The sequence below is a fragment of the Peromyscus californicus genome, unplaced genomic scaffold, assembly GCF_007827085.1.
Source record: "Peromyscus californicus insignis strain IS unplaced genomic scaffold, ASM782708v3 Scaffold_7__1_contigs__length_154581171, whole genome shotgun sequence".
Classification (NCBI taxonomy): Eukaryota; Metazoa; Chordata; class Mammalia; order Rodentia; family Cricetidae; genus Peromyscus; species Peromyscus californicus.
Window position 1 is genome coordinate 22,756,455 of NW_026294595.1, and position 18,219 is coordinate 22,774,673.

The 18,219-nt window shown below is 39.0% G+C and overlaps 1 protein-coding gene across 14 annotated transcripts in view; it reads right to left on the reverse strand.

Moving 5' to 3' along the window:
• The window catches only part of Gtdc1 (glycosyltransferase like domain containing 1), a 376,640-nt gene that overhangs the window by 49,627 nt on the left and 308,794 nt on the right, over window positions 1-18,219 (reverse strand). For 12 of the 14 annotated variants that reach the window (XR_008215448.1, XM_052726350.1, XM_052726348.1 and 9 more), the window contains one exon: window positions 12,758-13,102. The exons of the other annotated variants lie outside the window; for them this stretch is intronic. Coding sequence is in view for 11 of the 12 variants with exons in the window: in XM_052726350.1 (XP_052582310.1) it covers window positions 12,758-13,102 (345 nt within the window). In the remaining variant the exon portion in view is untranslated. The remainder of the gene's footprint in view (window positions 1-12,757; window positions 13,103-18,219) is intronic. 14 annotated transcript variants of the gene reach the window in all.

Sequence of the window (18,219 nt, forward strand, 5' to 3'; positions counted from 1 at the left end):
AAATATTCTAAAATACAATGGAGGTAGTGACCCGGGAACTCTAAATTTATGAAAATTCATTGAATTGTATATATGAACTAGGTAAATTATATTCTATTATAATACCATCTTATTGTTAGTACAACAAAATACCAGAGGCAGTGAACTTATAGGGAAGAACAGAGTAATTTAGCTTACAGTTCTGGGTTCTCAGATGAGCTTAAACTTTGGGCCATTTACTGAGTAGCAACAGCAAGATATGTACTAGAACCACTCATACACAAGGCAGGAAGAAATGCTTCTAGTCTTGGGGTTTCATAATTCCCTTTCAGTGCATGTGAGGACCAACCAAAGGATGTCCCACTAAGCTGAGCTTCTTAGGGCTCTTTGGTGCCTCCAATACTGGGCAGCAACCCTTTAACCCTCGGTCACAGTACATATACATATCATGTTACACATGAAACCATTTATTATTATCAATGTTTTAAAAGCAATGTATAAGGGAAAATAACGAGTGTATAGGCTGGAAATATCTTTACCAGGTTATACGTTTGAAACTATATTCTTACTGTTAAAATTATACATTGCTATCTTTTTCTTTTTTCTTGTATTTTGTTAATCAATTTTCAGCTGACAGCCAGCACTGCATGCTTTCCTTGCATATGTGGGTTGTAAGATGCACATGCATTCTGTAATGCTGAAGTGCAATGAGCAGATGTAGTACCTCAGAGCTATTGTGCTAAGAGCATGGCATGTCCACACTGCATCCTAATGTAATCTTGTGTGTGACAGACTGTCTGGAACGCCATCCCCTCTGCTGTCTACCCTTCTACTGCAAACTACAAAGATACATCAGTCAAACTCGGAGGCATATCAGACCTGAGCAGTGGAAGGAAGGAAAGGGTTACTCTGGCTCCCTTTGAGTGTGAGGCAATGCAGAATCTCCCAGCAGTGGGAAGCTGCTGGAACAGGCTGCTTACCTTAGGGAAGCAAGAAGCCACAAGTGAGAAGGCAGGCCTCCTTTTTATTCAGTCCAAACCCTTAGCTTGTGGGATGGTGCTGCCAGAATCAGGGTGGCTCTTGTCCATTATTAGTCCTCTGGAACTGCTCTCACAGGTCTCAAGTACATTTCACCATATTTGCATGTTTAGAACCCATCATTGCTTTAGAGTCTACATGTGAATAGATAATGGCATACGTTTTTCTGTGTCTGGCTTACTTACCATAATGTCACAAAAGTCAGGATCTGTTCTTTTTTATTGCCAAATAGTATTCCATGCTTATACTTCCATATCACTGTTCATCACCAAGGAAGAAAGGACAAGAACTCAAACAGGACAAGAACCTGGAGGCATGAACTGATGCAGAGACCATGGAGGGGTGCTGCTTACTGGTTTGCTCAGCATGCTTTCTTATAGAACTCAGCCTCCAGCCCAGGGATGGCACCACTCAGAATGGGCTGGGCCCTTCCCTAAATTACTAATTAAGAAAATACCCTACCCCTGGATCTTATGAAGGCGTTTTCTCAATTGTGGCTACCTCTTCTCTGATGGCTCCAGCTTGTGTCAAGTTAACATAAAACCAGTCAGTACACATTCCCACCCTCTTTGTTACATCCTGGCCAATACATTATTCTAACTTGGATTAAGTGAGAGCTCCTTATGGTATTGGCTATGTGTGTTTTTAGTTAATGTCTCTTCAGGCCACTTGGCCATCTTTAAATCATGTGATTTATTTTCTTGCTATCTGGCACCACCATTATTACTCAAAAGCTCACAGCTTCTATCTTGTTAAAAATGGAAATAATTTGTGATATTTACAGTGTGAGTGCTTGATGTAAAAGGTTCAAAAAAACCCTTCCATCCAGGTTTAGTAATACCCTAGCAGTCATACAATGAGAAGCGACATTTGGTAGCCTTTTATAGACTTCATTTACAAGGCAGCCACTTAGAAGTGTTTGTTCTGTAGTTCAATTCCATTTTTTTTGCACAGTATGTACTTGTTTTGGTAGGCTGAAAATGGAGACAAAAAAAGATGACTTTATTTAGCTGTATCATTTTCTTTTCTTATTCTAGAAAGTTAAGAAAAATGGATTTTAACCAAGAGGAGACAGTGGGCAAGAGCAACAGTCCTATGTAAGCAGTTGAAGTACTTGGCTTAATTCACTAATAAAGAGTCAATGCTGGTTTATTAGGGTTTTTCTCCCTATCCAGGAACTGCGTGTCATGGCTCATTTTCAGACATCATTCCTTTCCTCTAAAGAAGGAACTGAAGTTAGAGGGTGGATAACCTGTCTTGAGCATGACGCAGATGACCATGACAATGAAGGTAAGACAGAGACCACACTCCACCAACACTGTCAGTGGGGCACAACTCATCCTACCCACAGACTTAGGATAAATTCAATGTATAGAATCAGGAAGCTAAAGTTTAAATTTAAAAATCTAGCATATTAAAAATTCTCTAAGGAAATTGTACATATCCTGTTGATACCTCCCAGGTTGCCATCTCATGTGAATGACACTTGAATATCAACTTGCTACTGGAAATATCCACTTGCAGCCCCAAAACATCTCTCTAACTTAATAGGTACAAATGAAGCATTTTAAATCTTTTCTTCCCCAACTGTTCCCCACCTCACTAAACAGCACCTTCACTGAGCCACTGCAGGAGCCCACTATCTATGGTGGGACACCTCATACAGCCTTGAGGCAGGGGGAGGAGCTTGGACCTACCTCTACTGAATGTACCAGGCTCTGCTGACTTCCCATGGGAGGCCTCACCCTCTTGTAGGAGGGAATAGGGGGTGGGTTGGTGGGGAGGCTGAAGGGGCGGGAGGAGGGAAGGGGGGAATCTGTGATTGGTATGTAAAACGAATAAAAATTTCTTAATTGAAAAAAAAAAAGAAAAAATCTTCATAGCTTATCCTGACCACTTCTGTTCACTGTTATTACTATACTAGTGAGATCACCTGAGGCAGGTTCACAGATTACATGGTTTAAGCATGTATAAAATCCTTGTAATAACCAGGCTGGTAGAGATTTGACAAGCGGTCTTGCTGTATGGGGTTACCTAAGATCCCAAGCCAAAGGAGGCAACGTCATCAAGTGCTGTTTGTCTAACTGGAAAGAAAGAGTAACACAAGAGAAAGCTTGGGATGTTTTCTGTCATCTGGGCTTGAAAGTGGCTCCATTACTTCTGATTAAATGCTAAGATTCAATCAGGCAGTCACACCAAATAGAGGCCAGAAAATGTGGTCCAACAGTCTTCCTAAGAAAAAGAGAAAGGAATTTTGGCAACATCTATGGTCTTTCTTTTGTCTTCTCATTCTAGAGCTCCATACTCTGGAGATATTCTTGCTGAAACCAAGGACTGGTTCTAGCTGTGAAGATCACAGCTAATCTTGGGTACACTCTTTCAAAAGAAACAGCCCTCAAGGTGCTATTTAGAGCTACCATGGCATGCCAACCTGAAGATGAGCAACAGTATATGCAATACTAACACTGCATGCCAATCCAAGGATAAGTGGCAGTGTATATAACACCAACGGGTGTGCTGAGTACTGTTTCCTAAGGAAGTATCTGAAGACTTTTAGAAGAAAATGACTTTTGACAGGTGAAAAATAACCCCCAGAACCACAGTAGAATTCTACATCAAGTCTGGAAGACTTAATCAATGGCTTTTACCTTAAAAATAGTTTATAGCATGTGACTTTGGTCTAGAGTTGAAGAGGCTAAGTATTTTAGGGAAAAAAGACTAGAGAGGCCCCTTTTGCTTTTGTCTGTGTTCACTAAGTCCCAGAAGAGAAGGAGCTAGCAAGAGGAGGCTTCAATGAAGGCAGCAGAATCATGAAGATGGAACAGGATTCTGTACAATAAACCCTTTTCTACTCTGTAAACATCCTACTTTCAACTTTAAGGCTCTTTAAAGAAGTAAGAAAACAAAGCTTTAAGAAGGGTCTTGATACATTATTCATGAACATATCAAGTGAAAACACACCCACTCAGACAGTTTAATAAAAATTTCCAACCAGTGTATCTAATTTTGCTGGTATTTTAAAAAGTCAATTATGAATGAAAATGTTACTGTTTAACTGCTACTAAGCTTTCTGCAAAAAGAATGTTTCAAGTCACCAGAATCACTTCTCCAAAGTTTCTGTTTCTGAAGGTCAAATAACTATGTAACTGCTTAATAAAGCAGAGAAGTCCCTCTGAACACCCCAGGTCTTACGGGCTTACATGCTGTTCCTTAGGTGAGGTATTAGCAAAGCTTATTTATTTTCATTTCCAGGGCTTTTATTTGCTCACTCCCTTGTGGCAAAACTGATTTCCATGATGATTCTCTTCTTAATTTTAATACCCTTTTTACTCATCATATAGACATAAGAATTTTCCATAAAATAATGAAATCCTTGCAAAGGAAATGAAGACAACTCAGAGTAAAGTATACTAGCTCTTTTTCAATTAATTGATCCACTGACACGCTCATGTAAGATTTTTTTTTAAAACCTAGGAATATAAGGTTAATTAACATAAAAGAGCCTCACTCTTCTAGATGCTGAATTTTGTATTTTACCCATGCTGCCTTAACTGCCTTGATTTCCTAGTAATGACCCAGTTCTCCTAATGAGGAACATTAACCCCTGGCTGTAGCTGTCCAGGACTTAATTGTCAACTGCAGCTGAAATAGGGGAGTTTGCCGATCAGCAGGTATGCGCTATATTAACTCATGTCATTTCAACCCCTGATAAATAAATGTGTTGCTAAGGCAACAGGAAGATCAGCTCCATCAGTATCCTCCCCTCCCAGTAACCAGTGCGCCCCTGTACTCATTGGGAGGAAACTGCCTTTCACACCAAGCTTAGGAAAAAAGGAAGGAAATTAACTGCATGTAACTATAATTAGAAGTAACATCATTCATCATCTTAGAACTATATCTAAATTAATGAAAAAGGACAGCATAGAAAGACATGCTTTTGAAGAAGATTGTGACACACCATTTCCTTCGACAGGAGATGGGCACTGTGAGGCACTCACTCCCTCACCAAGCACACCTCTCTCACATCTGCCTCTCTGTGGGAATTTTCTTCTTTTGTTTAACCAACAAATGAGGCTAAAATGAATAGCATCGAAATTGCTAACTAGTTGTACAGCCAACAAAGATGATACAAGGGGGGCAAACCTTAGCTAACTTGTCTACCTGGGAAATCTTCCGTGTAACTGAGTATGGAAAAAGAGAGACTGGCCACTGAGCCTCAGTCTGCATAACCTATAAAAGCCCCAGGATCCTATTTACTTGGATTTTAGTAAGAGTTTAAAAAGTGATTTTAGTGGATGTTTCTAGTAACAGCACCTGGATTATGGTGAAGTATGTAGGTAGAAGGCATTCTACAGTGATCTTTCTTCTAGGTTCATTTTTCAATGACAACTGAGAAATTACTTTGTTTTTTTTGTTTTTTTTTTTTTTAACTATTTTGAGACTTTCTTCCCAAGTGCTAGCATCTTTTTGTTACAATGAGTTGTCCAATTTTAGCAAACTCATTAGGATTTTTATTTATAACTTAGAGATTTTGTAAAAAAGAACTGAACAAGGAAACCACAGGCCTTCTGAAAGCAATGCTGATCACACAATCACCTCCACCCATGGTTTGGGACACTGATTCCATTTATGTTTCCACAGTCATTCTTCCTGATTGCCTGAGCAGGTGATAGGTGATCACCAACTAGTGACTGTAAATGTTATCACCATCACTATTAAATCACTTTGACTAAGTCCTCCCATGTCATTCACTCTGGGTTTACGCTACAGAAACAACCTCACATCCACTCCAAAGTCTGTGTCTGTACCCGGGAAGGCCTTGGTACTTAACATAAACAAGTGACATCATTTTGCAAGTGGCAAGGAGGCATGTGCAAAATGTGAAGTTCCATTCCATATCTGTATAGTATACGGAACTGCACAATGTACACAGTACATGGAACCATTTCACAGTCATGAAAATTCACAGATCACTAGAAGGGAAAGGAAAGCAATTCCATCCAGCTACACACCCATCCATCTATGCAACCACACATACCAGTGAGCATCTATTTGCTAACTCACCCACTCCTCATCTGTAATGATAATTAAAGTATAATATAAGCATTTGATCAGCAGGAGACACAGGAAGAGGCAAAGAGAGACACTGCCTTCAGTAGTTACGTGTCTGTCACAAGCATATCAAATTCAAACATCTTTGCAGCAACTGTAAGCCTGTGAAATGAGTCAAGTATAGACAACTTTAACCACATAAAGCAAGGAAAGGGCAACAGGAACTTTAGTTAATGTTACTCTAGTGATAACAATACCAAAATAATAATGATGACAGGTACAAGTTATTTATGCTGACATCAAGTGTAAAAAGTGAAACATAGTCCAAAAAGTAATGACAACCTTGAATTATATTAACTTTGCTTATATATTCTGTAGTGTTGGAAATAGTCAGCAAAGAGACTGTAAGTAGGTATTAGGAATTATATACAGAAATTGGGTAAGGCTTATGTTTTGGACATATATTTTAGTGCTATTTTCTACCACTTATGCTATACCCTAGAATAGCATGCCACAGATCAACTAGAAGTGCCAAATAATTATTTGACATACTACATAGTAATTTTAGGTTAGTATCTGTGCCTTTTCAAAAGTCTTATAAAAATTCTTGAGAGACCTTTCTTGTTTTTTTAAAATGCTGCAAATTTGAAATTCTTTATGGATAGGTCAAACAAATAAACAAATCCCCCCCCCAAAAAAAAACTGTAGGAAAAAATAAATCTTAACAAAACTTATTGATTGGGGAATGGCTATAGTCAACCATAAACTTATTCATGTGAGCTTTGATTGGTTAACTGACAGACAAATACAAAACTGGTTGATGCTGCTGAGCATTCAGAATGGCCGATGGTGCTAGAAATCATCTGTGGAATCATCCCTGTTTAGAGTTTGGAAGAAAGCAGCTTCCTCTCAAATGCAGAAAGGCTGCAGCCAAGTGCGCCGGATGGCCACCCACATGACCATGTCCCCAGAATTACTATTCGTGATGGCCATTTTTCTTTTGGGAAAAGATCTCTACTGAACACTGAAGTTGACCACAGAATGCTTGTCTCTTAATACAAGCACTTGGGCTTCCTACTCTTACGTACGGAAAGCATGGCACCTGCACAGACCTGCAAGACTCTTCTAAAGCAAGGACCAGAAAAAACCTTGTCCTCAGTTGTTCTGGCAATAAGAAACCAAGGCAATCCCTCCTCCAGCCATCTAACATACATCCTTTCAGAGGTAGGCATCAACTTGGGTTGCAAAGTTGTGTTTTAAACTTCAGAGTCAAGAAGTAAAACAGAGTATTTATTTTACTACTAAGTATTAATGCATCAGTTTCTTTTTTTGCATCAATTATTTTAGTTAGGTGCCATTAAAGCCTCTAAAGATATGGATGCCAATCCTTTCAATGTCAGGTAGGGTTAATGCTTACTCAGTCACCTAAGTACATTTCAAATCCTGATGACTAAGTTTTGTCTTGTCTAAATTCATACCATAACTGTAATCAACTTTGCATTAATTAACTTATCACTAGTTTATGGAAAGTGCTGCAAATGCCAGATAGACCATGGAAAGTCAATATACTCAAAGTGGAAAGCTCCAACAGTTATCCCACAGTCCAAATAGAGTTAATGGGGGAACCTTAAAAATATTTTACGTTTATTACTTTTATGTGTGTTTGTGCGTGTGTTCACAAGTCCTGGTGCAAATATCAGAGGAGAACTTGTAGTTTTGGTGGCAAGAGCCCTTAACTGCTAAGCTACCTCAGTGGCCCAACTGGGAAACGTTTAACTGTAACCACTCTAATAACTTCAAGCTCCTCAACACATCCACCCCAACTTTATCTTTCCCAAGCAGAAAATACCTACTCAGGGGGTATTCAAGAGTTTTATCATAGCTGTCTAGCCTATGGTTTCCTAACCACTTAACTCACACTGAGGTAAGTTCTGTTTGGTCTGAGTTTTCTCCTATGTGACAAAGACTTGTTTGCTGTCAACTACTAAGACAAAAGTTGTAATTAGAATACAGTAAAATATAATACAATATCTTAAAATTCAGACCAGAAAATTTAGTCCATGAGAAGGAAAAATTAAGCAATTCTAATGGCTAGTGGCAATGATCACACAGTGGTTTGCAATGACTGTGAATTCCCATGAGTGCTTAATTCCTTTTCAAGGACTTTTTAAGATCAAGATATTTTTGACAATAACCCTACCATATAATTTGACTTTCTTACTATGTGACATGTGCTCTTATGTAATCAAAGGGGCCGGGCCTGAGCACAGTTCAGGGCAATGGAAGCACACTGAATTAGTGGTATCCTAGTTTCACTACCTGCCTTTGCAGCAAAAGGGAAAAAACAAAACAAAACACATTTGTTTCATTTAAGAAAGCACTTGGGGATATAGTAAAAATTGTTCATATTATTTACTGAATCTCTCCAAAAAATATCTTTTAATATTATATACAATTAAGATATAATGATTATCTTTAGCATGAATATTTGTATGAATGCCCGACTTCTGAGATATATATAAAATAGCTGCTTTCCCTAGGAAATGGAAGTTACCTGAATGTATGCTAGACACATATATGTGCCAGAGCTACATAGTCAGACCCTGTAGCAAACACACAAACCAATGAAAAGAAAAAAAAAAGACAATGTGATTTATAGATTTGTCCTCAGTTTTCAGATCTAAAACAGTACATACTTCTAGGTATAATCTAGACAAAGGCCTTTGGTGTTGGTGTCCTACCAATTTTGTAAAACTTTATTGTTATGAGAGTGTGTGCACTTGTGTTTGAGTGCAGGCACATGCATGTGTCTGAAGGCAAGCACATGTATGTGTAGAGGACAAAGAACAACCCTGTGGAAGTGGTTCTCTCCTGCCACATTTTCATGGGTTTTGGGAAGAGAACTCTGGTCATCAGGTTTCTGTGTAAGAGCTTTCACCTCTGAACCATTTCACTGGCCCACTAATTTTAAGAGTGTGAGTTGGAGAAGAGGGGCCTTGACAAGTGTGAGCTTTCACTGTGTTCTAAACTTGCTTTGACTCTCCATCTCGAAGTATGTCTTTGTGCCCATTATGATACAGAAACAATTACATAAAGACTGGAAGCTGGTATGATGCTTTACTATTTGGAAAGAAATAGCTTAAAAAAATTAAGGATTGCCAAATGCCGTGTTTCTCACAGGTCTTTCTCTAAGCCATTTCTATCAGCTGTGCCATGCTACAGATGTTTCTAACAAGACATTAAAGACTGGCTAGAAAGAAGAAAACAATCCGTCTGCAGGGAACCCAGAACCTACTAACATACTGTCAGTTATTTATCTCCTGTCAGCACACACTGTACACTATAATCCTTGACAATCTCGAGTGAGAAAGGCCAAAGAAGGGCAAACCTTGTTTAAGGGTCTGCTCTCCTGCAGACATTTTAACAGAGAGAAAACCAGAATGAATCTTGTAAAAATGTCACTTTTGATTTTGATACATATTCTACCAAGGAGGCTCTACATTTGGTTGACTTAGTACAAGATATGTTAGAGGCTAACACTGTGTTTGAGACAATTCATGATCCCATCATGGAAGAAACACAGTGAGGTCTCCATCACTTCATTTCCAGTTAGCTACTACAATTGCCCAATTACATGACATATTTTGTATGACACGTCTTATGACAGTGCTTCTCTCCTGTCCACTTCTCATTTATGTATATTCTGTCCTGAAATACCTCTCTGGAAAATGTGCATGGCCAATCAAAAATGCAACAGACAGTCGAGCTTCCCATAGCTACTCAGAAGAAAGACCCGAGTTAAAGTGGCTCAGTTATAGACAAGGGCACAGTAAGCCTAAGCACGGAGGTGGGAAGGAACAGGGTCACATAAAAGACCCAGACAACCCCACTCATTTCCAGTGAAATCTCGCTTTCCTTTAGAACACAATTCATAGTGATAGGTCAATGATGGGATTTCCAGCCATACAACTAGAAGTCTAAATGAATGTGTGCTTGAAGCTGGGGATGAATGCTGAAACAGAGTCTTAATTTTCTAATTCATATTCACCAATTAAAAATAAACTGGATTTTTATGAGCAAATTTACATAAATCAGATGATAAAGCACCTACCACTAAAGGGTAGAAATTCAGCTCCCAACATTTGCATACATTCTCCTAAAGAAAACATAGGCATTTTAGCTTTTCATTGAAGAGTCTTGCTGTGCCGGAACTCTAATGGGCTTAGAACAGTAAATTTTGAAGAAACTGATTGCTACCCCTGTAGCTAGTAAATGTCTGCCTAGACCCAGTGGCATTTGAAAAAAGTGTTTTATCATAAAATTATCCCAGCAGAGTCCATTCTGCAAGATAACATCATCATCATCATCATCAGTACTCCATGCAGGACCCAACAGCTCTGGCACAATATTGCCAGTCATTTATCTGTTGTCAGCACAGGTTACACACTGTAATCCTTGACTGCCTCGGAATTAGAATGTCTTTGATGTCCCCACAAGAGTTTTTTGCCCGAAGGCTTTACCAATGCTCGGCGGCTCAGTGTTTATTCCTCCTAATCTTCCTCTCATCTCCAGGCTAGCAGTGACAGATGGTTATGGGCACACAATAGTATTAAGAGTTTGATATTTTTTTTATGCTGTGCTCTCTGTACAACAAATAGCTATCAGACGCGGGCCAGAGAGCTGCCATGGCTCGCGTAGGTAATGGCAAACAAACAGCTCGAGTTGATGCTTTCTGTCATTTCCCCTCCTAACCCTGCTTGTTTTCATTGTATACTCTCAAAGGTAAACTATATTAACCTTATAGACTGTTATTAAAAAGATATATCTATATGAGCATAAAGTGCTTTTCTTTTTTCTTTTTCTTACTCTTTTGATTATGAAAGTAATACTGCTGACATATTGAACAAATATCGAATGTCAACATAAATTTTTAGTGTGTGATAATATCCCCTTCATATAGCTGGGTGTCAGGCGGGACCCGTGGATGATGCATAGCAGTAAATAACCCAAACAAAATTAGTTCTCCTGTCAGCTTCTACCTTGTATGTCCCCAGGCATCAGTAAAATTGACTGCACGCTAGATTTTCAAAATTAGCCCTAATGTTAGCTATGTGTCTGGCAACCTCCAAGTTTCCAATGTTCTACTATATTACCCGTAAGGATGAATGTGTTACTTTTATATTTTGGCATTTACTCTTGCTGATGCGGCTTTTTTCCCCTGTTCTCCAAATTAAAAATAATTTAGCTTTAACAATAAGAATGTGCACAAACATCATGCTGCATCTCTTTAAGCAACTATCTTTAGGCAATTAAATTAAATTAAAGCAAAAATATACAAAGGAAGAGGGAATTATTCAATTTAATATTGTTAATTTTATTAACATAGCTCTGTCTAATTTTGTGCAAAGTATTGAATAACATGGTTCTCAATCTTGCCTCTATATTGTTGTTTTATACCCACAGTTTCCAAATTGTTTAACATTTTTATGAAAATTCAGAACCAAATTTTTTAGAATTGACTTTCTTGCAATACCTATTCACTTAGAAGCAAAGGTTAATGGAACAAGAGAGGTTTTTCAGAAGGCAGTAAATGAGGATGTGTATTTTACCTTCAAATAGGGTTCATTTCATCCTGACCCACTGCATCTCAAATCACATGAAAGAATCCTGAGTCTTGTGACACTCTGAGGACAACATGATGCTGGAAGGGTGATGGGGAACAAACAAGCCCAAGACTGCATCTCATAACAACGCTTAGCCCCTAAATTTCAGGTTCATGCATTTAGAATCAAAGACAAAATCCCTTTAGGTACCAGATGCTGCAGATCAACTGGGAGAGCTGGAGGAGTTTTAATGTGCTTGGAGGCAAATCCTGGGCAAAGGCTCTTTCCTGCCGGTGTGTGTGCTTATTACTTCACCTGCAAACAGTTGCTCTCAATCGGACCTAATGATCAGCCCAGCACTGCTGCAATAAAGAGGCCATAATCTGTAGGGGAAGCAACTCTAATCAGGCCACATGCAGATTAAACTAACTGGGAGGAATAAAAACTAGATTAAAATATTCATGCCTAATACCAGAAGATTATCAGGACATTTTACCTCCTTAAATCCTAATTTATAGAAGCCAGGGCTAGGTTTATGAGTTTATATTTGGTGGGATTATATGCTGCATTGACTTTCCTGTGACGAGAAGAAATTCTGTCTAGCATAATACAAAGGCATTTGGCAGGAGGCAGACGGCTTCCCATGCACTAATACACTATGACAAGTAAAAGGAGGCCGTCCAGTTGACACTGGTCAAAGTAAGAGTAAAGAATGGAAACGATTGTTTTTACCAGTGATGTGATTTATTGATGTCCATATGTGAATTAATCCTGGATTAACACTCTGTGAGTACATAATGGCATCTGATTTTTCTACTTTGAAACTTCTTGTGTCTGGCTGCTACTGCTAGTTGAACAAATCATTACAAACATTATCTATAATTCACATATAAAGTAAAAACACAACAATTAATGTACAGTTACAGGCAATGCTGCCTTGGTACTGTACTAGTATAGTACCATGTGAAACTGTAAATGCAAATTCAAGTGATCTTTTTCTAAAGCTACAAGCACAGCAAGTTAGAAAGTCTACTGTCAAAACCCATTTTGTAAAACTCTTAGTAAACTAGCATGTCTTGACTTACCACCTGTGAGGCCAAGTGATGTGCAGCGGTCTTGGCTGATCATCAACTCCACACAAAAGGTTGCTGGGATCAAGAGGTAGAGTTTTGCTCACAGGAAGAGAGCATGAGTTATCTTTTGACAGGCTGGACTTCTCTAAGTCTGATTTCTGGGTTGAGTTGTCCAGGGTTTCTTGTCCAGCATCAAGGCCAGGGTGTTCATCAGACTTGGATTTCATATTCCCTGGTAACTTCTTAGAATCCCTCTGCTCTGGTTGGGAAGGAAGCATCACCGGCAGAGCTGCAACACCATTTCCACTAAGGCCGAGCATCTTCCTTAAGTGGGCTATTTTGTGTCTGGGCATGAATCTGTTACAAAAAGGGAATGCAATATGCTTTTTGTGAAAAAAAAAAAGTAAAATTAGTTCCTTACCTTCCTATAAGGACACAGTGACGACATATAAAACTGAGAAAAAATAAAAGATGTTATGACAAAAGTTCTCAGGAAAATGCAACAAGTATTAGTCACCAAGAGAAAGCTCAAAGGTTTGAAGTTGATCATAACTGTCTTTGAATAGTTTCCACAGAGTTTTTGTGGCTACAAACGTGTGTGGCACATACTGTAGACCACAAGACTATAGATGTAGTTTACCATTTGTCACTCATTTGTCTTTCTGGATTTCCATTTTGTATTTTCCAGTCATTCCAAGGCCTAGAACCTTTCTCATCAATCACTAACAATGTTTGAAACTTCCTTGGTGAACTCTTGCTATTTCTGTTCATGTGGCTGCTTTGTATTCCTGGGAGCCTACATATAATTTCTATTAAACTGACTTGGCTATTATTTCCGGAGGCATATTTTACATTCTGTAATTTTCATTTCTATGTTTTCCTATAATGCTTTTGTCAAACAGAATTAAATATGCTGTTGATTTGCAAAGAACCTAAATAAAACAAAACTCTGAAAAAAATCCTAACGTAACCTAAAATCAAAGAGCCACCAATACCATTACAAGATCTAACCATCTATTGGGATCAAACCACGAGGACTTAGAGTGGAGAGAGGTGAGTGAACAGCCAACTAGCCTATATGGGCAGCACTTTATACTCACCAGACACTTCAACTTTTGAAACTGGGGAATAAAAGAAAACTCCTGACTTATAGATCAGTAAAGGCTTAAAGATGGCTTTATTGAAAGATTTTGCAAGGCAGGCAAGTTCTGTGTTGAGAGGACAGTAGAAGAGCTTGTGTGGGAAGAGGGCCTCATCTGGAAATAACACACAGCCCGGATTCCTGAATGCAGGACTGGAGGAGCTGGCTGGGCCAGGTGAATGAACTCTCAGAATTCTGTGAGGCATCCAGAGTCTAGGCCTCTTCCTGAATTGTGCAGTCAGTGAGTACATAGAGAATACATGTACTTCTGAGGGAGGTGGGGAAGGAAACGCTTGGAAGCAGAATAAGAAACAGAAGTGGAGAAAGTGATCTTGAGAGAGTAATGCCATATTACAGAGATGAACCAAAGGCCTCCCTCCACAGGATACGTCAATAGAAACACGAGACCCTTCAGAGGGCTTGGGGGACGGTGGCTCAGCACTTGGCCCTGTCCTATGTTGATGGTTGCTAACGCTTACACGGTCTCTGTAGGGTGGAATAGGCACAAACCCTGCAGAAGAGCAGGGTATATGAGTGAAAGGCAGCAGGTAAGCACAGGGACTTAGGGCTATTTCCCTCGGGACATTTGCTAAGTAAAGAAGTAGGATTCTGAAGACAGGAAAGCCTTGTGAAACAGGAAAAAATTATAACATATGTGATGAATGGCAGGATTTATTGGAAAGTGGTGGTTTGTGAAAGATAATAAATGGTTTTCCTGCAAAGCTGAAGAAAAAAGAAAAGGAAACAGAAAAATAAAACAACAAAACAAAACTGTTTCAGATACCAGTTGTGGAATCTAAAGACTTATTTCATGAAGCCATTAGTTCAGGTCCCCTTTTTCAAGCAAGTTTAATAGAGGTGGAGATCAGAATTAAAAACTTATACATGCATACATATATACCTCCTTGGGAGGGATGGATGGCCAGGAAGTACATGCAGCAAAAGATATTCAAAAACAAACAAACAAAAACCAGGTGCCTTGAGGAGTGAGAACAGAGAGAGAGAGTTAACTGGGCCTAACGCCACACCTGAGGAGCAACACTAGAAAGCATAGGGGAGTGTAAGTGAACTGAATAGCCTTTTTATAGCACATCATGGAGATTCTACAATCAAAAGATGTCTTCAGGGACTTGTTTTATGGAGACTCCTATCTCTTCTGATTTCAAACAGGTAGAGAAAAAAATCAATGAGATACATGGAACTCCTTCCCTCCCCAGTGCTAAGCAGATGGCAGCACAGGAAGAGAGACTACCAAGAATGGTTCCAAGTCTGTAAGTACCTTAATAACACAATAAGACAGCTTTGATTTAAAATGGGAAGAAGCCTGGGCATGTACAGATTGTAATTCCATCTCATAGGTGAAGAAGTTTTAAAGAGACAAATGAACTTTCTTCCTAAAACAAATTCAACATATGAAGTGCATTGAAAGCTCTTACTAATGACCACATGGGTATTTGTGTATGGATGTGACAGATCTTTACCTTCCTGAACAGAAGGACAAATGGTAAGAGAAGAAGCCTCCAGTGTCAGACACATCTGGAAAGCAGCAGAAACGTAAGCTAACTTGTTTATGTAGATAAAGAATGCCAGCAAAAGGAAAAAAAAGATTCGGAAAAATTACAAACCATGCACAAAGGATTCACAATAACAAATCAATGGGCATGGAAACAACATCTTCATTTTTAGAAAACAGTATCATGACCAATCTTACTCTATTAAAATCCATTTATACTGTCCAGAATGTGAGACAGACTGCAAATGAAAAGAGATAGGAGATTGGCTAAAGGGCTATAAACTTAGGAGCTGATAACTGACAAGGAATTTAGTGATGGTCAGTTTCTAGCCCTGACTGTATTCCACATGCTTCACAAACATTCTCAGGGATGATCAGACTCTCCTATTAATGCCGGTTGTGGCAGCTGCCTTGATAGGTGGTAGTGAAGAAGGACATGGAAGACGCAGGCTATAAACAGGACAGTAACTCAGAGCTTACAAATCCCACAAACCCATGCAATCAGAATCAATCTTGAAATAAGGATGGATGTAGCACGAATCTTAAAAGTTCTTATTAATAAAAACAAACCCAGAGCCAGGTATTGGGGTGAATGCTGGAAGATCAGAGGAGCAGAAACACAGCCACCTCACCTTGTCAATTCCTCAGCTGATCCTGTTTCCTCAGACTGGAAGTCTCTGATACTCATCCGGAATGAATCTCAGCTGAACTGCTGCTAAAAGCCTAAAAGCTTAACCAGCTCTAGTTCCTGGTCCTCACGCTTTATATACCTTTCTGCTTTCTGCCATCACTTCCTGGGATTAAAGGCGTGAGTCACCATACCTGGCTGTTTCCAATGTGGCTTTGAACTCACAGAGATCCATCTGTGATAGGATTAAAGGCGAGTGTGCCACCATTTTCTGGCCTCTATGTCTAGTGGCTGTTCTGTTCTCTGACCCCAGATAAGTTTATTAGGGTGCACAATATTTTGGGGAACACAATAGTACCACAGATGGACATAAGGAAAATGTCACCAAAAACATTTGAACTAGCACAGATGAGCAAGTGCTGACTTGGCCTGATAAACTGCACCCTGGGTTCTGGATCCTAGTGCACAGGTAGGAAGAAGCTGAGTCTCTGTGAATGCTGATTTTACCGGGGTGCCTGACAACTGTATATGTTTGAGAATTAGAGAGATCTTAGAAGAGCAATAATAATGATTAAGGCAATGGAAGTGTTGATTTATGAGGACAGATTAAAGGAGCTAAATATGAATGGCCTGGTGAAGTGACAAGTAGACGGATACATAATAGGCGTCTCCAAGGAGAAAGAATAATTATTTAGCCTGGTACAAGGGGGTATAACTAGGAATAATGAGATGAAATTAAGAATGGGAAATTTTAAGCTGAATTTCAAGAAAAACTCCCTGACGGTATAATTTATTAGCTCATAGAATAAATTCCCCATGGAATGCTAGAGCTAGGGAAACTTAATAATTGAACTGGACAAAATACCAATAAATAACATAGATAACAATCCAGTACTTAGAAGAAGGTGGTTACAAGCAATTCTTCACTTATTTATACATCTTTTCACATTTTTAAAACAGTCTATTCATTATATTGACTGTCAGCCAAAGAAGTATTTAGGTATTACCTGGATTTAACAGGGCACCTCCTTTAAGTGGGCTAAGTTGAAAACACTATTCTCATATACCTTGCAACAAAAGTAATAGCATAAAATCAAAACATTTTAACTACTTTATTTCAATAAAGCTGGCTTTTAGGCAGGCTGGACAAATACATTAATCTGAAAATGAAACAAAACAGTATCATTTCCCATCCACACAATCTGAATCTGTTGCCTTGGTGCTCATATCTTCATAGGCATGTTTATGCAAACAAGTTATTGCCATAAGAGAAATTAAAAATAACACCTTTTCTGCCTTTCTGAATGCAGCTCTGTGGTCAATTACTTCTCATCAATACTAAGTTCAAACAGGCAGAATACTAACAAGCAGTTTGCTTAATAATAGTCACCACTCTAATTAACCCATCCAGTACATTCTTAACCAGACACTATTTATAATCTATAGTTAAGAGATGCCTGGCAATAGACTGTTCTGACGCTTAAAAAAATACCTTAGAGATGGGCTGACATGGAAATGGACAGAACATCCTGGCACTAACCTACAGAAACTAAAAATAGGCTCAAGTCTCAACATTTTCTTTTCTTCCTCAGCTCCGGCTTTGGAGCTGCTAATGAAAAGGGAGAGAGAAGGTTCTAAAATAAGAAGAGAAGAAAGGACAAAAGAAAAAACACGACCTGCCTTTCAGAGCAGGTATCAGGAACCTCTCAGAAGCACTGTCAGAAACTTCCAGGATTATGGTTACTACACTCATTCCCATGCTTCCAATCTGTTATTAGCCAGAGGACTCTTCCTTTGAGCTCTTCCCCAACCAATGGCCAACATATGAAAGAGACTTCCTTCTTGCAGCCTCTCCTTTCAAAACCTAATCTTTTCTATCTCTGTCCCACAGTCTCCAAAGATATTGTCACAAAATCCCAGGACCACGCCAGGCAATGTGTAAAGACAAGATTAGGCAAATGTTTTCTAGGTCTAAATTGAGATCCTTCCCTCCTACCCTTTGCAAGTCCATGCATATAAACATAGTGCTGAACACAGTCAGGAGAACCAACAGATCCTAAATAGTTTAAATGATGGTAAGAAGGGAAGTAAGTAAAGGGAAGCCTCCTAACGATCTCAGTTAATTTCTGTTAGCATGAAGAGATGTATGTAGTTGAACAGAGAGGAATTCAAGAGGAAGGCATACTTTAAAA